Consider the following 19071-nt stretch of genomic DNA (forward strand, 5'->3'; position numbering starts at 1 on the left):
CACGGTCCGGTGAATGGGACTGCGTAGCCATATTAAGATTATACACAAACTCTTTTGTCGCACTGACACTTTAAATAAACTGAGAATCTAAAAGTCCTCCCGCGTTTCGGCACCAGAATGAAGAGAATTAACTTTAGTTCATGTACAACAATATGACTACACATATAACACAAAGTCCATTGATGATTATATAAGCATTATTTATAATATTTGTTTCACAACACTAAATTTAGACTGCACAGCCTCCACCATATTACTTTCTCTCTCTCTCTCTCTCTTCCCTCTACCTACTTCCGCTACCTACATCGACATAATGTGATTGAGGCTCTGTTCGGGTAACTTCTCATTTTCCATAACAAAGTCTATAGAATGAAGTTGACGTAACTCGGTCTTTGTTATTGTTTTTTTTTTTTTTTTTGGGGGGGGGGGGTTTGGGGGGGTTTTTTTTTTGTTGTCTTTTTTTTTGTTTTTGTTGTCTTCTTTTTTGTTTTTTGTTTTTTTTTTTTATATCCGCTTTTATGAGTAATTCTCACTAAACTGTATTAACCAGACTATAAAAGTTCATGGTTATACAGTTTTGTGTGTTGGTCCGTTATACTTCCGGATGGCAATGTTGTGCGCTTCTTAGCCAAGCGAGTACTATCTATAGGTTAGAAGTCCGCGATATTTGAAGGACAAGTATTCTGGCCAAATTTTTAGATATGGTTTGATTTTTTTTCCAGAGTGCGGTACAATGCTGCATTCATTATCCCAGCTAGATAGTAGTAAATGTGACCCTCCGTCTCAAAACGGTATTATGTCGGGATGATTCAGACCCCAAAAAGTGAATTTAGAGATAGAATGATGAGAAATTGGAGCTTAGAAGTTTTTGCAATGCAAGAAATAGTCTTTATACTCCAGCGTAACGTACAGAAATGAAACCCAAGTTTGATATTTGTGGCTATGAATTCAATTTCCCTTACCGAGTGGATCCCGACATAATACCGCTTTGATACGGTGGGTCACAAATATGGAAACGGATTTTTATTTCATAAAAGTACATGTTGCATGTAAGGTCTCCATTTTATTAGCCCTCCTACTATTGCCTATGGTCAGGAGCTCATTCATACCGGAGTCGAAGGAGGTAGTGGGAGTAAAAGGCCAAACCTGAGGGCACAATGACGTGACCAGAACCTTGCCGTCTTTGTCACATACGCTGTCACTGATCACAATCAATATCGCTTGACTTTGTCACAAGACAAGACACCGTGCCACTTGGTTTCGACACAATATCATCATCATCATCATTGCCCTTTTCACCCTGGGTCAGGGTATAGGCCACAGACAAACAATTTCCATCCTTCTCTATCCTGAGCTAACTTTTTTTATATCGTTCCATGTCTTATCACTTCTCTGTATCCTTCATAAATTCTGCCATTGCAGAAATTCTTCGGTCGCCCAAGCTAATAACGGTTTGAGTTTTACGGAAAGGGAAGTTAACCCTTCGACAACCCCCAACCTGGAGGACCAGGTGACCAATCAATCTGTTTTGAATTTTGTTTTTTTTCGACACAACATAAATCATTGAAAACTGATTGATTGGATTATGTATATAGGTTAGACGACCAACGAATGAAATTAGCACTACTTAAAATAGCGCACACCTTTTCTTATGAATAATATGGATCAAGAGCGACGTTTTTGTGATTCTATTTTAAAAAATAAACAACTATAAATAAATTATATATTTTGAATTCCGTGAGTTCATATTCATAATCTATCAAACATTTGTTGTCAACACTAATCACCTTCCCCTTCGCTCCCCTCCGCCACCCCTGGTTACAGAGACCACCTTCCTCCTTCAGAGCCATTAGGCTCAGGGAGCCGGAGTTTATCCCGTTTCCTATAGCGTGAAACAGACAATCGCAATTGCTTGCTACCCTTTGGATAGGACGCCAGTCTATCGCAACGATCGCCAGATCTAACAGACCCAGCTACTGGGTGGACAGGACCACCTCGCTTTGTTTGCAATGTTGGAAGTGACATTATATATATATATATATATATATATATATATATATATATATATATATTATATATATGTGTGTGTGTGTGTGTGAGAGAGAGAGAGAGTGAGAGAGAGAGAGAGAGAGAGAGAGAGAAAGTGTGTGTGTGCGTTTGTTTATGTGTGTTTGAGAGAGAAGGAGAGAGAGAGAGAGAGAGAGAGAGAGAGAGAGAGAGAGAGTGAGAGAGAATCCAATTGTCCTCACTGATGCTTGATAACCAAAGAATCGTGTTACATTTTTGTTTAGCGGTTATCGGTATTACGATGCCCATCATGTCTCCTTCTAAATATATACAAGGAAAACAAAGGTTGATATATAAGCCAAAGAAATCATGACAGATAAAATACAATAGAGAGCAAAAAGAGAGGAAATCATGTTTTACGCCACTGAAACTGAGAAGGACTCCGGACTCAATGGACTTGAGGATTGAATTATTGAATCCTTGTATAATAAAGGCTTTTGTGTAAATAAAAGAAAGTTATTGACAACTTATTGACAAGTTCGAAGCCATCTTATACTATCGATATAATCTGTCAAAGTCTTGGCCAATGAGGAAAAGAAAATGTGGTCAGTGTAACCATAGCAAATTTCGATCGCAGTTGTGTTATAAAGCAATGTAAAATGGGATGTCCTTCCGAATAAATGGAATCGAAAATCCAATTTATCGTATCGTATTGAATCGTATCGTTTTACGAGCTAATATGCTTTAAAAACATTGACATGCTCTATGAAACTTTTATCCAAGATACCATTTTTCAGTTATAAATATCATTTGTCTTAACAACCCCACACTCTCACCTCTCTTTCGTCTTTAGTGTCAATTTCACGTGTTATTGTTGACAAAGGGGAAACCCGAAACTTCCATATCATCTGTCTTTGAATTTTGAATTGAAGCTATAAATCCTTTATATTATTGTTTTTTCGAGCTTCAATCAGCAATATTTGCATTATATTATATTCGTAGAAATCAGAATATACACACAATATATTTATATGAGAACAAGAGACATTTCGAAACAGCGGCGAGGGAGTGCAGCGCCCTGCCACATACAAGTCGCATTATTTAAAGTGTCTCAAAGACAGTAAAAGTGTCTCCCATGTTACTGTGTCACTTGACTGTGTATGATATTGACATTCATGAGACTTTGTCATGCAATTTATATGTCACGGTGTTAGAAATGTGCTGCTAGATACATAAAACATGTGGATGCATTTTTATGTGTAGCATTTCTTCTTTTTCTTCTTCTTCTTCTTCTTCTTCTTCTTCTTCTTCTTCTTCTTCTTCTTCTTCTTCTTCTTCTTCTTCTTCTTCTTCTTCTTCTTCTTCTTCTTCTTCTTCTTCTTCTTCTTCTTCTTCTTCCACCTCCTCCTCTAACCTCCTCCTCCTCCTCCTCTTAGGACGAGAAATGGAGCTTGTCAATCAATTTATGGACAAAACAAAATTGCTTTACGCTAGGGGGACCTTATTATAAAGTTCATATCGGACAGAAAAAGAAAAAATTGTGCAAAATGCATTAGAAAATGGGTTTTAATCGAGGATTCTAACCGCCGATTCACAAGATTTAATCCGCACCACTAGATCATTGTGAAATGTTAATAACAAATCATTCTGTCTGATCCTCAAATTTTTTACTTTTATTTTTATTCCTACCTACCTCTGTTTTGTTTTGTTTTGTGTTTTATTGTTATTTTTTTATAATCTCATCAGGGTCTCCGACAACTCAGTTGGTAGAGAACTCGACTCACAAGCAAATAAAATGGAGAGAGGTACAGAGAAATAGAGATAAAAGAGAGGAAGAGATAGAGGGAGAGCGAAGAAAGAGAGAAAGAAAGAAAGAAAGAGTGAGAGAAAGAGAGAGATGAGAAAAGGAGATAGAGAGAGAAAGAAAGAGATAGAGAGAGAGATGAAGAGAGATAGCGAGACAGAAAGATACCCCAAAAATGGAAAGAGAAAGGTGAGAAAAATATAAAATGAGAAAGAGAGAGAGAGAGAGAGAGAGAGAGAGAGAGAGAGAGAGAGAGAGAGAGAGAGAGAAGGGGGCATTGAAAGATGTTAAAGGTATTCCATCTTCACGTCAGATTTTAGATCTTAAAACGTAAGACTACTTACTAGTGTGTTGCATACCTACATAAAAGAACCAGACTTTCAACATGACTACTATAAATCATACAGCTGAGCCTATCACTATCACCTGTACAGGACGCTAGTGTTGCGTAGACGGCGATGATAGATGAATTAAGATGATGAATCATGTACAAAACACAAGTGTTGTGTAGTTGCCGATCGTTGTTCTGTCCTACTCTCAACAAGGTTTTAAAAATGTCTTCATTTTGTCAGAAAACTTAAAACTCTGAGCATTGATCTTTTTTTAGCTTTATTTAGCGCAATATCCACTAAATGTGCTCAAAGCGCTTTACAAGGGGTCCCTGACGAACAGCAACATTTAACATGTAGGACGGGACATGACGCCTGTTAGGCGATATTACAATTTTTCGGACAAAGACAACGCTGTTAACGGCCAGGTACTCATTTTACATCTGAGTACGGTGAGAGAATGTGAGTAAAGTGCCTTTTCCAATGACTCAACTATGCGCCGAGCGAGGCTCGAACCCAGGACCTTCCGATCGAAAGCGAGTGTCATACCACTAAACCACATAGCCACACAATTGATCAATTTATCGATTAGGAGGGGCCCCAATAACTCAATACCCTGAACCAGGATCTCTCTACATATCAAAAATTTGTGAATTCAGATGAGACGAGATTCTTAAGAACTAAAAAAAAAAGCAGTGCCCTCCATACTAAAGTCATAACAAGATCTTGACAGCCTCAAAATTCTGGCGGCCCAGGACCGTGACCAATGATCATAGTTAACAACATGGAGAGAGAGAGAGAGAGAGAGAGAGAGAGAGAGAGAGAGAGAGAGAGAGAGAGAGAGAGGCTATACTCCTCGAATTTTAAAAACTATGTGGCTGAATCACACAATTTTCAACAATCGTCATTCAAACTGCGAGGCTTATTACAAATAACTCACTTGGTAGAGCACTCGCTTATCACGCAAAGGGACTAAGGATGCAGTTGAGATCTTATTTTTTTTCTGATCCCGTTTTCCACCTAACATTGTTTTGGTAGCTGGTTCTGACGAAAAGTACTTTGCGATAGACTAATTGCTATATACCATTTCACGCGATAGAAACCAGGATAAACCTCGGCTTCATGGGCCTAATGGTTCTGAGGGACTACTAAATCTTTTATTAATTGATCGATTAAAATGAGCCAAACTTATCAAAAAGTCTAAAACATGAAATACCCTTAAAGATGTCTGGCCAAATAAACAATAAGTCCATGACGGATAGAAGTCGGCTCAGTCAAATGTAAGCCAATGAATTGTAGCTGGCATAACAATATAGCGGAATTTGGAGATATCACCCAGATAAACATATTTATAAGATTTAGTATTTAATGATACCGTCAACAGACGAAGAGAATGGGCGGACTTTTGTCATCACAAAGTGCGGGCAGCCAACGTCAATATGGACGACACTGGATAGTGAGTGAGTGAGTGAGTGAGTATCTATAGCCCTTTTACCGAAGCATCAACGTTTTAACAAAATAAAGTTAAATTATTTAAATTTAACATATAATGGGACAGACATTAAACGTTATATTCACTTTAACCAATGGGAGATTTTAAAAAGAATTAATCTTGCATTCCAGAGGTCTCAAACTCAAAGACTTCAGACTTTAGACTTTAAACTTTAGACTTTAGACTGACAAGTTGGAGATTCTGTTTTGGCGTTTTTATACACCTCCGTTGGAGGTGTACAAAAACGCACCGTTTTTATGCACCTCCGTTGGCGGTGATGGTAAAGTTGTTGCTGCATACGTCCATGAGGTTTAAATAGTTTTAGATTGTAGTTTAACACGCTGCTTAGTGATTACCGATGTACAATGATAATAAATTAAAGAATAATAACAATAATTAAAAAAATCAAAAGTAAAAAGAAACATGGCACACAAATACTGATCTCAAATAAATAAATAATTTTAGAAAATTAAAATCGAAGATTTTTAAAAACATGATAAAAAGTTTTTGAAAAAGAAAAGAAAGAAAAAAAAGCAAACAAAAACAAAGTAAATCAAAAAAAAACAAAAGTCAACAATGGGAATCGAACCCAGTACTTTCAAGGTTGGAGTCTGACAGCTTGTCCACTGCGCTACGGAGCCACCTGACTGTTCATCACATTTAATAAGCTCTTTCTAAAACATTAATTTACCTTCAATGCAACTTCTATTTTCGGGTTTTATATTTCGATTTTTTAAATTATTAATATTTTTATATAAATTTATTAACAAAGACATCCTACAGATGTCACAATATAACTTTCGCCATGTCCAAATGAAGAAACACAATATCGCTAATGAAATTGGGTGGAATGCGCATGCGTGACGGAGGTGTATAAAAACGATGCGTTAAGATACACCGTCAACGGAGGTGCATAAAAACACTACGTTCTGTGTTTATGGATTGATTTATGAAGCAATCGTTCTCTGGATATAACGAGAGCATTGTGTCTCGTTCGCGTACGACTGATTTTACTAGTGACAAATTGAAATTGGGAAACTCTGAACTTTTATAAATCGCATTATCCACCAAACGGGCTCAAAGCGCTTTACAAAAGGTCCCTTGCCAACAGCAAAACTTAACACGCAGTTCGTGACATGACACCTGTTGAGGGATTTTAAACGGGGTTTTTTCGACAGAGACAACGCTGTTAACGGCCAGGTACTAAATTTACACCCGAGTATGGTTAGAGAATGTGAGTAAAGAGCCTTTTCCAAGGGCCCAACACTGCGCTGCTCAGAGCGAGACTGGAACCCAGGACCTTTCGATCCAAAGGCGAGTGTCATACCACTAACTAGACCATAATATAGCCGCACAGGGAGCAATAAATTCGTCTTGGCAGGACTTCCTTAGTTTCACAGCACTTTTATTACATTATTTAAGCTTTGAGCCATTGTTGACTTTCATTTAGTTGCAATGCCCAATAAATATTACTCAGTCAATAAGTCATTGGACTTCTGAGCTGAACTACTTGGGTTCGAGCCCCACTGGTGACAATTATAATTTCATTTGATTTGTATGTCATGTTGCAATTACATTTTCTTGTATTCCAGATTCATAATCATTAACAAATAAAATTGATGAAATTGATGCATGTATGTATATATATATATATATATATATATATATATATGACGATAATAATGATGCTGGGCGGGGTTCTGACCTCCCATAGTGGGCAGGGAGGTACTTACTGTGTCTTCTATCCCCCTATATCTGTTTTCCAACTTGCTGTCTTTGTCTTGGAATGAGATTACTTAGTTTTGTCCTGGCCCCGGCATGTTGGCCTTACTGAGGGGGAAACAGTCAAATGCATAGTTATTGTTTTTGGGAGATGATATTTTTTTCCTTGTAAATCATCTCTCTGTTATATATTATTATATTTGTAATGTAAGCATTTGAGTGTATTTCTCTTTGTTGGATCTTGTGCTTGTGTCTAGGTGAGACTTATAGGTGATCCCAGACTAAGTACATCGATGGTATGCTCTTGGAATCTACATCTGATCCCTATTTGTTCCCAGTTCCCCTTTGTCTTCATTTCTCTTGGGTGCTTTAATTGTAATTCTAGAACTTTCTACTATTCCATTTTCTTCCTTTTTTACTGGTGCTGATATAACCTAAATGTGTTGCAAGCGCCGTAAAACCCTTAAAAACAAAAAACAAATAATAATGATGTATTAATATCAAGATTGAATAAAAATCTAAGTTAGGGAGTTTAAAAATCGTTCTTTCTTTCTTTCTTTTCACATACAAATACAATGCCCAAACTTTTCATTAACCCGCTCAAAAAAATACCACATAGAAGTCTACCTTTTTTTTTAATTGGGCTTTATGTAACGTAATATCCACTAAATGTGCTCAAAGATTTACAAGGGGTCCCCGGTCAACAGCAACATTTAACATGTAGGACGGGACATGACGCCTGATAGGCGATATTATAATTTTTCGGACAAAGACAACGCTGTTAACGGCCAGGTACTCATTTTACACATGAGTACGGTGAGAGAATGTGAGTAAAGAGCCTTTTCCAAGGACCCAACTATGCGCCGAGCACGAGGCTCGAACCCAGGACCATCCGATCCGAAAGCGAGTGTCATACCACTAGATCACATAGCCGCACCTTGGTCTTTATGAAACAGTGTCAGACAGAGCAGGAAGAGAGAAATGCAAGAAATAATCCCAAAAATTCAACCTGCTAGTCAGAGGAAAGCTAATTTTTTTTTTCTAATATTTTTCCTTTTATTTTATCTGGCACTGTTTCAGGTAGAATTTACCGTAACACATCCCTATAATTCAAATAATATAGGGAGGACTTCCGTTGTTTCATAGCACTTTTATTATATTACTTAATCTTTTAGCCATTATGGACTTCCAATTAGATAGTTGCAATGTCCAATAAATATTCCTACTTAAGATAAGTTTCATTTTATATGTGTTGTGATTTTTCTAATTTCAAAAACAATTTACTGAGTTCGTTATCGTTTATGACTCCGGCCGACGTCATTATCACCTACTGTGTTTCGATATTGAAAGTGATGGCAAACATTGTTTCATCAGGTTACAGTATATTTTGTTAGGGTTGAAGGGGAGGGGGGGGGGGGGTTCGGGGGGTCTTCCCACGATATATATATATATATATATATATATATATATATATATATATATATATATATATATATATATATATTTAAAATCCCCTCTTTTGGCGTGCTGTGAACCTACGGAAGTCTTTCCCAAATATTATATTCGACTTACCAGCGCCTGATGACAAAATGGAAGATCCAGCGACGAACACAGCAAGGTGAATGTTGACGTCTCGGGTTGAATCATCGTCGAGCACCTCTTGACGTGCTTCCACGTTGCTCTTTTTTTCCGCCATTGTTTTTAGTGATTTTTTGTTTTACTCTTTACAAAAATTTTGTCTACTCCTTGAAAACGTGTTGCTCTTTTTTTTTCTTTTCTTCGAAACAACACACAACAAGCACCGTGTCGGTTTGAGTGAGTTTATTATTATCTCTTTTGCTTTTGAATTTGTTCCTTTTTCCTCTCGGGTTTTCTATTCTTTTTCAAAGTTGTTTTTTTTTTGGGTGTTTATTTTTCTTGTTCGTATTGAATTTTGTTTTCAAAATGAATTTAATAATTGTTTGTTTGTTTTTTCAAAATTGATGTGTAATTTTGTTGTTGTTGTTGTTGTTGTTGTCGTCGTTCTTGGTCTAAACGTATTTGTTCTTTTTCAACTAAATAATTTTATTATTTGAATTTTTTGAGGTAAAGAGATTCCGTTTTCTTTCAAACTGATTTATCTACAAGAATTTGTCACGAACAATCATTTTCATTGACGAGCCTATTTCCATTCCATTAAAAATAAAATTTCTGGTTTCGTTGAATGCCGTAACTGAAAAAAAAAATTATCATAAAGAAGAATGAATATATTATGATAAATATAACTAAATATGAACGTTTCTAATAAAGAGAAATCCAACGGCTTGACAAAGCTCAATAGGAACTAGGTACACATATTAGTAGGTCTGATAATCGAACATAATAATGGGCTTGATTGTTGATTTGAAAGGATTTCCATTACAACAAAGAGACCATAACAATTTGGGTAATCAGACCTGTATATAAGTACACGTCGATGAGGATGAGATTATTTTTCCATGTGCTCAAGTCATTGGTCACATAATGTGCTCAAAATGACCTACATAATAACAAGTGTTCACGTTTTTTGAAATATCAATCATCACAATATTTATGTCATTTTGTTCAGCTTGACTCGTCGGTCTAATTACAAAATTTTCATTAAAAAAACATCCCGTTTGCATATTAACAATTATCCAATCGTAGAAGGGAGATCATGTGATCGATGTCTCGGTAGGACGAAAACCTGGATATTTTAGCTATGAGTTCAGCTAGAAAACTCATAACATCCGCCAGCCGGTTATAAAGTACCAATACACAAAACTATGTGTATCATTGAACGTTTTTAGTATGATGAATTGATGAATTAATGCGTTTATCCATATATATATATTCCTATCTCTCTCTCCCCCCCCCCTCTCTCTCTCTCTCTCTCTCTCTATCTATCTCTCTCTATCTCTATCTCTTGCACACACACACACACACTCACACACATACACACACGCACATTGACATGTTTATGGACAAGCACACATCCGTAAACAGCAGACACACACACATACACACACACACGCACATAAACATACTCCCTCATTCACACACACACACTCATTACTTATTCCCTCTCAATCACAAACACATATTATTATAACTTACGCTGGTAAATTTATTCAAGTGTAAGAATTTGAGATAAGAGATGGTGAAAGAGTGAGTTTTGTAGATAACAAAAATTCAGTTGGAAAAAAAAATAGGGATTTAAGTAGAGTTCAATCTTTGGACGGCATCTTCTCTACTATAGAATGAAGATGACGTCAATCGAGTCTTTGTTATTGTTTTTTGCCATCCGCGTTTATGGGTACTTCTCACTAAACTGTATTAACCAGACTATAAAACTTAATGGTTACACATGGTTTTGTGAGTTGGTCCGTTATACTTCCGGATGGCATTGTCATGAGCTTCTAAGCCAAGCACATACAATGGGACCTACACCACGTGTGCATATGCAGGTCTGACAACCGAACCCACTTATGGGCCTAGTTTAACATTCTTGTAATGGACAAACTTCACAACACTTGGACAAAGCATTAGTCTCATAACGGCAGGGGACCTTGAAAATCTGAGAACCCTAGCAGAGGTCCGGCAATATTGGAGACACCTCACACAGGAAATACTGGAAACAGCCAAGGCGACCCGATCTTTCGGTCGAGACGCGAAAGGCATCTAAGTCAAGTAAGTCAAGTAATGGACAATAGTTTTTCGTCTTTTTTGTTTGTTTGTTTTGTTTTGTATTTTTTGTTTTTGAGATTTCCATTACAACAATGAGCCCATAAAGAATTGGGTTATCAGACCTGCAAATAAGTGCACATCGGACCCACTGCTTCAAAATAGTGCCATGTCCAGAATGGGAGCAATCTATTTTCAGGTTTTCGTCCAACTGAGTCATCGATCACATGATTGTGGCTGTCCGCAGATTGGATATTTATTCTTAATGGTAAATATAAATTCACTGCTTTATTTATGAAAGTTAGAAAACTGAAAACTGAACACAATAACCGATTGTGATGTTGGTTATTTTGAAAACTGTGAACACTTATTATTATGTAGGTCAATTTGAGCACATTTTGCCATGTGATCAATGATGACTCAAGCATATGGAAAAACAATAAAGGTCGTCCCATTCTATTTAAAATCAAGTCTATATGTGATATGTGTTTAGGAAATTCAAACTTATTTAATAAAAACCGGTCAAATTTTGTGTGTTGAAAAGCCTTTAGAATGAATGCAGTTGACGTCACAATGCTCTTTGTTATTGTTTTTAGTGCGGCTATAATGTGGTCTCGTGGTATGACACTCGCTTTCGGATCGGAAGGTCCTCGGTTCGAGCCTCGCTCGGCGCATAGTTGAGTCCTTGGAAAAGGCTCTTTACTCACATTCTTTCACCGTACTCCGTTGTTAAATGAGTACCTGGCTGTTAATAGCGTTGTCTGACGGAAAAAAATGTAATATCACCTAACAGGCGTCTTGTCTCGTTTAGCATGTAACGTGTTGCTGTTGTCAGGGACACTTTATAAAGCGCTTTGAGCTCGTTTAGTGGATATTGCGCTTTATAACAGCTCAAGTTTTGGGATTTTAAAAAATTTATTATCAAATTTTCTCAAGCAATCTTGTTTGATGCTTATTCAGGCCTTTATGGATAACTGCCATTTTGTTTCATTTCCTTCAAATTTTGAAGATTTTCATTGTTGCAACTAGGTTGGAAAAAGAAGAGAGGTCGGATCACCTATCCTGAGTCACAAAATAGCAACAAACATTTGTGAAGTCATCGATCTTATTACTGTTAAGATACCACTAGCTAGAAGCCGTCGCCTAGGCATTCCATGAATGAATATAGATGATTCATCAAACAAGATGTCAACAGGAAACACCCATGTAGTCCAAAGTGAGCAAATTGAGGGTTAATAATCTTAGTCAAGGAAGACAAAAACCAAAGTGCCCAAAGCGGGGCTCTAACCCGGGACCTTCTGAGTCACAGTGCAATGTCTTAACCACTCGGCAACTCCGTCCCCTTATTTGGAAAAAAAACTAAGGAAAAATCGCTTTCATTTTCATTTCATTTTCCTTGATTAATTAATTGAAAATAAACCAGAATACTGACGATTTTGGATTAAAAATCATAGCTTTTTAAATAGTGGAAACCGTGCGGAATACGTTGATACTCTGTCCACAAATGTGAGTGGAGAACGCACTTATGTTGAATGAATGAATGAATGAATGAATTTATATAGCGCCTAGATCCACAATGTGCTCAGAGGCGCTTTACAATATGCAAATAAAACAAAACAATAAATTAATAAATTAAGCATAAAATCTATCATATTTGAAAAGCATCAATCAATTTGTAATTTAATTACCATACACTGTGCTACGAGATGAAAATTTAGGATATCTATAATATGTAGACCTGATAGATTTGTTAAACATCAATCGATTTTCTATAGAGATGTGTTTAAAGTTTCTTGTTAAAATTTTCAAATATCGGACATTTTTTGAGGGATGAATGAAGGCAGTTGGTTCCATAAGGCGGGTGCCGACTGGCTAAAAGATCTCTCACTATAAGACGATCTACTATGTTGATAGTAACAGAGAATAAAGTGAGTAGAAAAGAGCGAGAATACAATATAGAATAGCAATACGCTTCAACAGTCGCAGCGTCACTTCTCTCGTAATGACGCATGGTAACTTAGTAACTGGCTCTAAACTATCGGAACAATGGCGGACGCCCTTATGAATTATTTCTCCGACGAGCATAAAAGCGTATCCAGAGGGGAAAAAAAACATTATAAATCTGACCATGTTTTGACTTTTACACATTCTGATCACAAGACATATGAAAAGTTCTAGCCAGCATAAAGAATAAAAAGTACCGATTTTCATTGTTTAGGACCACGATGGCCGCCGTTGCTGGGCGACGTGACATCAGACTATTGAATCCAATTTCGCGGCGATGGGATCTCGGTGGCTAGCGTTCCTCCCCGTAAGGTTGTGGGTTCGAGCCCCCATCGCCGCAAAACTTTTATTCTCTATTGTCTACTGGCACTTTTCTACTCACTGCATTTTCTGTTATAATCTGTCCACACTTTTTTTTAACCTATGAGAAACTATTTTTTTCTATTCTATAGGATCTCCATTGTCAGTTTTTGATTTATTTTCCACTATTCCACTAATAGAAAATGATGAAAACGAATTTATTTTCATTAGTTTTTACAAATAACTTATTTTGGGATATTTTTGTGGCGAACATCTGTTGGCACTGCCTCACACATACACACAGAGAGAGAGAAAGAGAGAGAGAGAGAGAGAGAGAGAGAGAGAAAGAGAAATAGAGAGAGAGAAGGAGAGAGAGAGAGAGAGGGAGGGGATGAGAGAGAGAGAGAGAGGAGAGGGAGAGAGAGAGAGAGAGAGGAGAGAGAGAGAGAGAGAGGAGAGAGAGAGAGGAGAGAGAGAGAGAGAGAGAGAGAGAGAGAGGAGGAGAGAGAGAGACGACAGTTGCCGTAACAATAATGATTGTTTGGGATTTAGTTCAACCAAAGATGTGATCAGATGCACTACACTTTATCTGACAAGCAGATATTGAGCGTTTTAAGTTACTCATTCGTTACTGTGTTAGTTCTTAGTTCAGCTATCCTTGCTATAGATAGTATGCGCTTGGCTAAGAAACTCATAACATTGCCATCCGGAAGTATAACGAACCAACACACAAAACTATGTGTAATCTGAAAGGTTTATAGTCTGGTTAATACAGTTTGGTGAGAATCACTCACAAACGCGGATGGCAAAATACAACAACAAAGGCTTGAGTGACGTCATCTTCGTGCTATCTATTGAAGATAGTTTTGATTTATAACTCTGCTGTACTCGGAACGAAAACCCATTTAAAAATTTTGGCCAGAAAACATGTCCTTCAAATATCGATCGATTAAAATGACCTTCATTTTGTCAAAAACTCTCAAACCTGGGACTTCTCGTAAAGTTCCAGGTTTGAGAGTTTTTGACAAAATGAAGGTCATTATAATCGATCGATATTTGAAGAACGAATTTTATGGCCAAAATTGTGTTGGGGTTTTTTTTTCAGTTGGTCAGCAGAGCTCTCGTTACATCGGCGTAATCTTAGCATAGCTGTCTTGATTACGGTGCATCACAACCAGTCGAAATAGCAGGCCGTACATATTTTTAACAGTGTTTAAAAATTGCGTTGGGTACCATCATATAAAATAATAATAATAATAATAATAATAATAATAATAATAATAATAATAATAATAATAATAATAATAATAATAATAATAATAAAATAATAATAATAATAATTATTATTTAAAATAAGCAATATGTATAATATATATAATAAACGTAACGGTTTAATTTTATGATTTAATTAATCAAAAAACATATTAAAAAATGCTAAGGCAAGCAATATATCTTGCTATAAATATATTGAGTTAGATATGTATCACTAACAAAATATAATACTGTAATACATGACATGAGAAATATATGGACTGATTTTAAATCCTTATTAATATAATTGTTGTTGACCAATGAAATTTTTTTATAAAGTCTAATTAGTGTAAACTAAAACATTTAGCGCTAAGAGTTTTCGTGTAGAGTTATAGCTAGTCTATCATAGTATTGTTCTCAGCAATATCATATTTATTTAATATAATTTTAATATTTTTTATTAATTATATATTAAATTAATTATTATTGGTGTTATTATCTATTATTTTATTATTATTATTATTTTAGTTATTATTATTATTATTATTATTATTATTATTATTATTATTATTATTATTATTATTATTTTATATTTAATATTATGGTAGCCCATAATTTGATTCGACTGGTAGGCATAAAGAACTGACAGCAATTACTGTCATTTGTACTAATACGTGTCTGCCAGCCAAAATTATCGGCCTCTTAAGAACATGAACACTTTCTACAATAAATGTTATATAGGTATATGCGAGTTTTGATGATGATGATGATGATGATGATGATGATGATGATGATGATGATGATGATGATGATGATGATGATGATGATGATGATGATGATGATGATGATGATGATGATGATGATGATGATGATGATGATTGATGATGATGATAATGATGATGACGATGAAGATGATGATGATAAAGATGATGGTGATGATGATGATGATGATAACAGCCACTATGATAACCGTCAATAAATCCTTAAGTACTACATGTCACATAAAATACTATCTTATTAAATGATTGTAGGAATTACAACTTACCCGTAATGTTCTCATTACAATAATATAATAATACCGGTTATTCCTTCAATATAAAAGTTTGTTTTTTTTCACATCGTTTACATCCACGGTACTTCTTCCTTTCAACAGGCGGACACTGAATATCTAATGAATGCTTTGTCTCTCTGTCCTGTATATTTTTTTCATGCTTTGTTTTCAGTTACACAGACTCCCGCAAGACAGCGGTTGTCACACGCGTCAAAAAACGCCGACCATAATCTCTGCATCACAGCATTTGATGACGTCAGCACTGTCGTACTCTGACAGAAACGCCCTTCTAAATGTTGGCTGTAAAAAAGTTTTACTTCATATCATAATTTGACCGATGTGAACTTATTTTCAGGTCTGGTAACCCGACGCCATTATGGGCTTATTTTAACATTGGTGTAATGGACAATAATATTTTGCTTTGTTTTGAGAGTATTTCCATTTACAACAATGAGACCATAGTAATTAAGGTTATCAGACCTGCAAATAAGAACACGTAGTATGTGACCCATTTCCTGAAAACGGTATTATATCAGGGATGTTATAATTTGAATGACGAGAAATTTGAAATTTCAGATTTCTTTTTTTTTTTCAGTGTAATGAATTGCATTCATTTTTCTTAATAAAACATTTTAAAAAATAATTAACCCAAGTCTCTATTTTTTTTTCTCTACACTTTTTGAATTATTATACTACTGCATTGTGGAAAATAACATAGATCGAGACCAATCTTTTGAACAATCAACGATCATAATCGTCCGGTAATAAAGTTGGTAGGTGCGCGCAAATGAATCTGGCAACAGGGCGGCCAGATGGCGATTCCTAAAGATAAATTAAGAACCGATCATTTTCTAAATAATCATTAGAGTCCATGGGAGATAAAATTACACTCAATTTAAGAAAGGTTTACAAGTTATATGTATATCAATCTATAAAAAAGTTTATATAATTTTTAGATTAGCAGTAATTCTATACTCGTTGGCAAAAAAATGTAGCATGGGCTGTGTGAACAATTGTATCCCCCAACCCTATTTCTTAAAATGAAAAAAATCATTATTTTAAATCTTCTAAACCACCCACGACAAAATACTATTTTCAGACGACTGGACACATATTTTATATTATATGATTTTTTTAAAACTTGAGCTTTTATATAGAGCAATATCCACTAAATGTGCTCAAAGCCCTTTACAAAGGGTCCCTTACCAAAAGCAACACGCAACCTGTAGAGCGAGACATGACGCCTCTTTGGCAATATTACAATTTTTCGGACAGACACAAAGCTGATGACGGCCAGGTACTCATTTTACACCTGAGTACGGTGAGAGAATGTGAGTAAAGAGTCTTTTCCGGGGACTCAACTATGCGCCGAGCGAGGCTCGAACCCAGGACCTTCCGATCCGAAAGCGAGTGTCATACCACTAGACCACACAGCGATTAAAATGATCGCCATCTTGTAAAGAATTTTTGGCAAGTTTGTTGTCAATTTATTCAATTGACATATTATAATGTGAAATAAACAGTTCTTTGGCTGAATTTTCGGGTATAAGAGTTGTTAACAAGTTGAAGATTATTTTCACTGATTGATATTATATAAAGTAAAGTTTTCTGTCACCAAAGTTTTTAAAAACTATAAAGGCGATTAAGATATATCGGTTTTAATAAGTTTGGACAAGCAGGTTGTCATTTTAAGCCATCAATGTACCTCATATATTGATGGATTAAAATGACAACCTACTTGTCCAAACTTATTTGGGCATTTTGAAAGTTATGGTTCATTTTAACGGTACTTATCTGCAGGTCTGATAACCCAAAGTGTTATGGGCTCATTGTTGTAATGGAAATACTCTCGAACCAACAAGAATATTATACTCCATTACAATGATGTTAAATCAAGCCCATAAATACGTTCGGTTATCAGGCCTGCTAATACGTGCACGTAAGAATATTTTGGCCAGTTCGGGGTAATTTTAATCGATCGTATCTTATAAAGTGGGGGTTGCGATAGCTCAATTGGTAGAGTACTCGCTTCATACACAAAGAAACCGACTTGACATTCTTTTCTTATCCCCCCCCCACCCCCCACCCCCACCCCCTCTACCCAGCAGTGATTGGGTAGTTGTTTCTGTTAGATCTGGCGGAAAATACTTTGCGATCGACTAGATTCCTATCCAAAGGGTAACAAGCAATTGCTATTGTCCGTTTCACGCTATAGAAACATGAATAAACTCTGGCTTCATGGTTCTGGCTCAAAGGACTACAAAACTATTATGAAGTATTGATGCTTTTCGTTTTGGTAAAATATTCACAACATCCGCCAGTCAAATTTAAAAAAACATAGAAAACTGTGTATAATATTAAACGTTTATAGTGTGACGTTTATAGTGTGATTGATATCAATTTACTGAGATTAATCACTAAAAGGCTGTCTAAAAAATAATAACAAAGATCCGAGTGACGTCAACTTCGTTTCTTCTATAAATTTTTTCCGGCCATAATACATGAAAGGCGTTATGTCAATGTAAGGTAGAATAAAACAATCATCACAGTCAGACAGATTACTGCTTAGCTAACGAACATCAATCTCATTGGTTGTCGTGGAGAAAGTCACCTTGGTAGATGACTTGTGTTTTCAAGGGTAAAGAATATTATTATTATTATTAGGACAAGAGCTAAATTTAGACTTTCCATCCTTGCCAACTTTCAGTACTACGAAAACACAATTAATTAATACCAAATTTTGTAATTTTAATCTTAATTTTTAATTTGTGCGGCTATAGTGGTCAAGTGGTATGACACTCGCTTTCTGATCGGAAGGTCCTGGGTTCGAGCCTCGCTCGGCGGATAGTTGAGTCCTTGGAAAAGGCTCTTTACTCACATTATGTCATCGTATTCAGGTGTAAAATGAGTACCTGGTGTTGTCCTTGTCAGAAAAAATTGTAATATCGCCTAAAAGGCGTCATGTCTCGTACTACATGTTATTGTCTCCGTGTTGCTGTTAGTTAGGGACCCTTTGTAAAGCGCTTTGAGCACGTTTAGTAGATATTTCTCTATATATAAGCTCAAGATGCAATAATAAAAGCTTTTCCGAACCTGAGAGGTATTAGATTGAGAAATTAGGGAGCCGGCACTGATATAATAATTAAATAATTGAGATTTATATAGCGCAATATCCACTAAATGTGCTCAAAGCGCTTTACAATGGATCCCTGGTCAACGGCAACATTTAACATGTAGGACGGGACATGACGCCTGTTAGGCGTTATTACAATTTTTCGGACAAAGACAACGCTGTTAACGGCCAGGTACTCATTTTACACCTAAGTACGGTGAGAGAACGTGAGTAAAGAGCCTTTTCCAAGGATTCAACTATGCGCCGAGCGCGAGGCTCGAACCCAGGACCTTCCGATCCGAAATCGAGTGTCATACC

At 36.1% G+C, this 19071-nt stretch overlaps 1 protein-coding gene across 1 annotated transcript in view; it reads right to left on the bottom strand.

Moving 5' to 3' along the window:
• The window catches only part of LOC144967722 (uncharacterized), a 31486-nt gene extending 15641 nt beyond the window's left edge, over window positions 1-15845 (bottom strand). Inside the window, exons 1-2 of the mRNA XM_078905296.1 lie at window positions 15636-15845; window positions 8927-9566 (exon numbers count right to left, since the gene is read on the bottom strand). Of these exons, the coding sequence (XP_078761422.1) occupies window positions 8927-9050 (124 nt within the window). The 5' untranslated portion in view covers window positions 9051-9566; window positions 15636-15845. The remainder of the gene's footprint in view (window positions 1-8926; window positions 9567-15635) is intronic.
• Window positions 15846-19071: the final 3226 nt, after the last annotated feature.

The sequence above is a fragment of the Berghia stephanieae genome, chromosome 3 (assembly GCF_034508935.2).
Source record: "Berghia stephanieae isolate SIO BIC M18660-M18661 chromosome 3, UCSD_Bste_1.3, whole genome shotgun sequence".
NCBI lineage: Eukaryota > Metazoa > Mollusca > Gastropoda > Nudibranchia > Aeolidiidae > Berghia > Berghia stephanieae.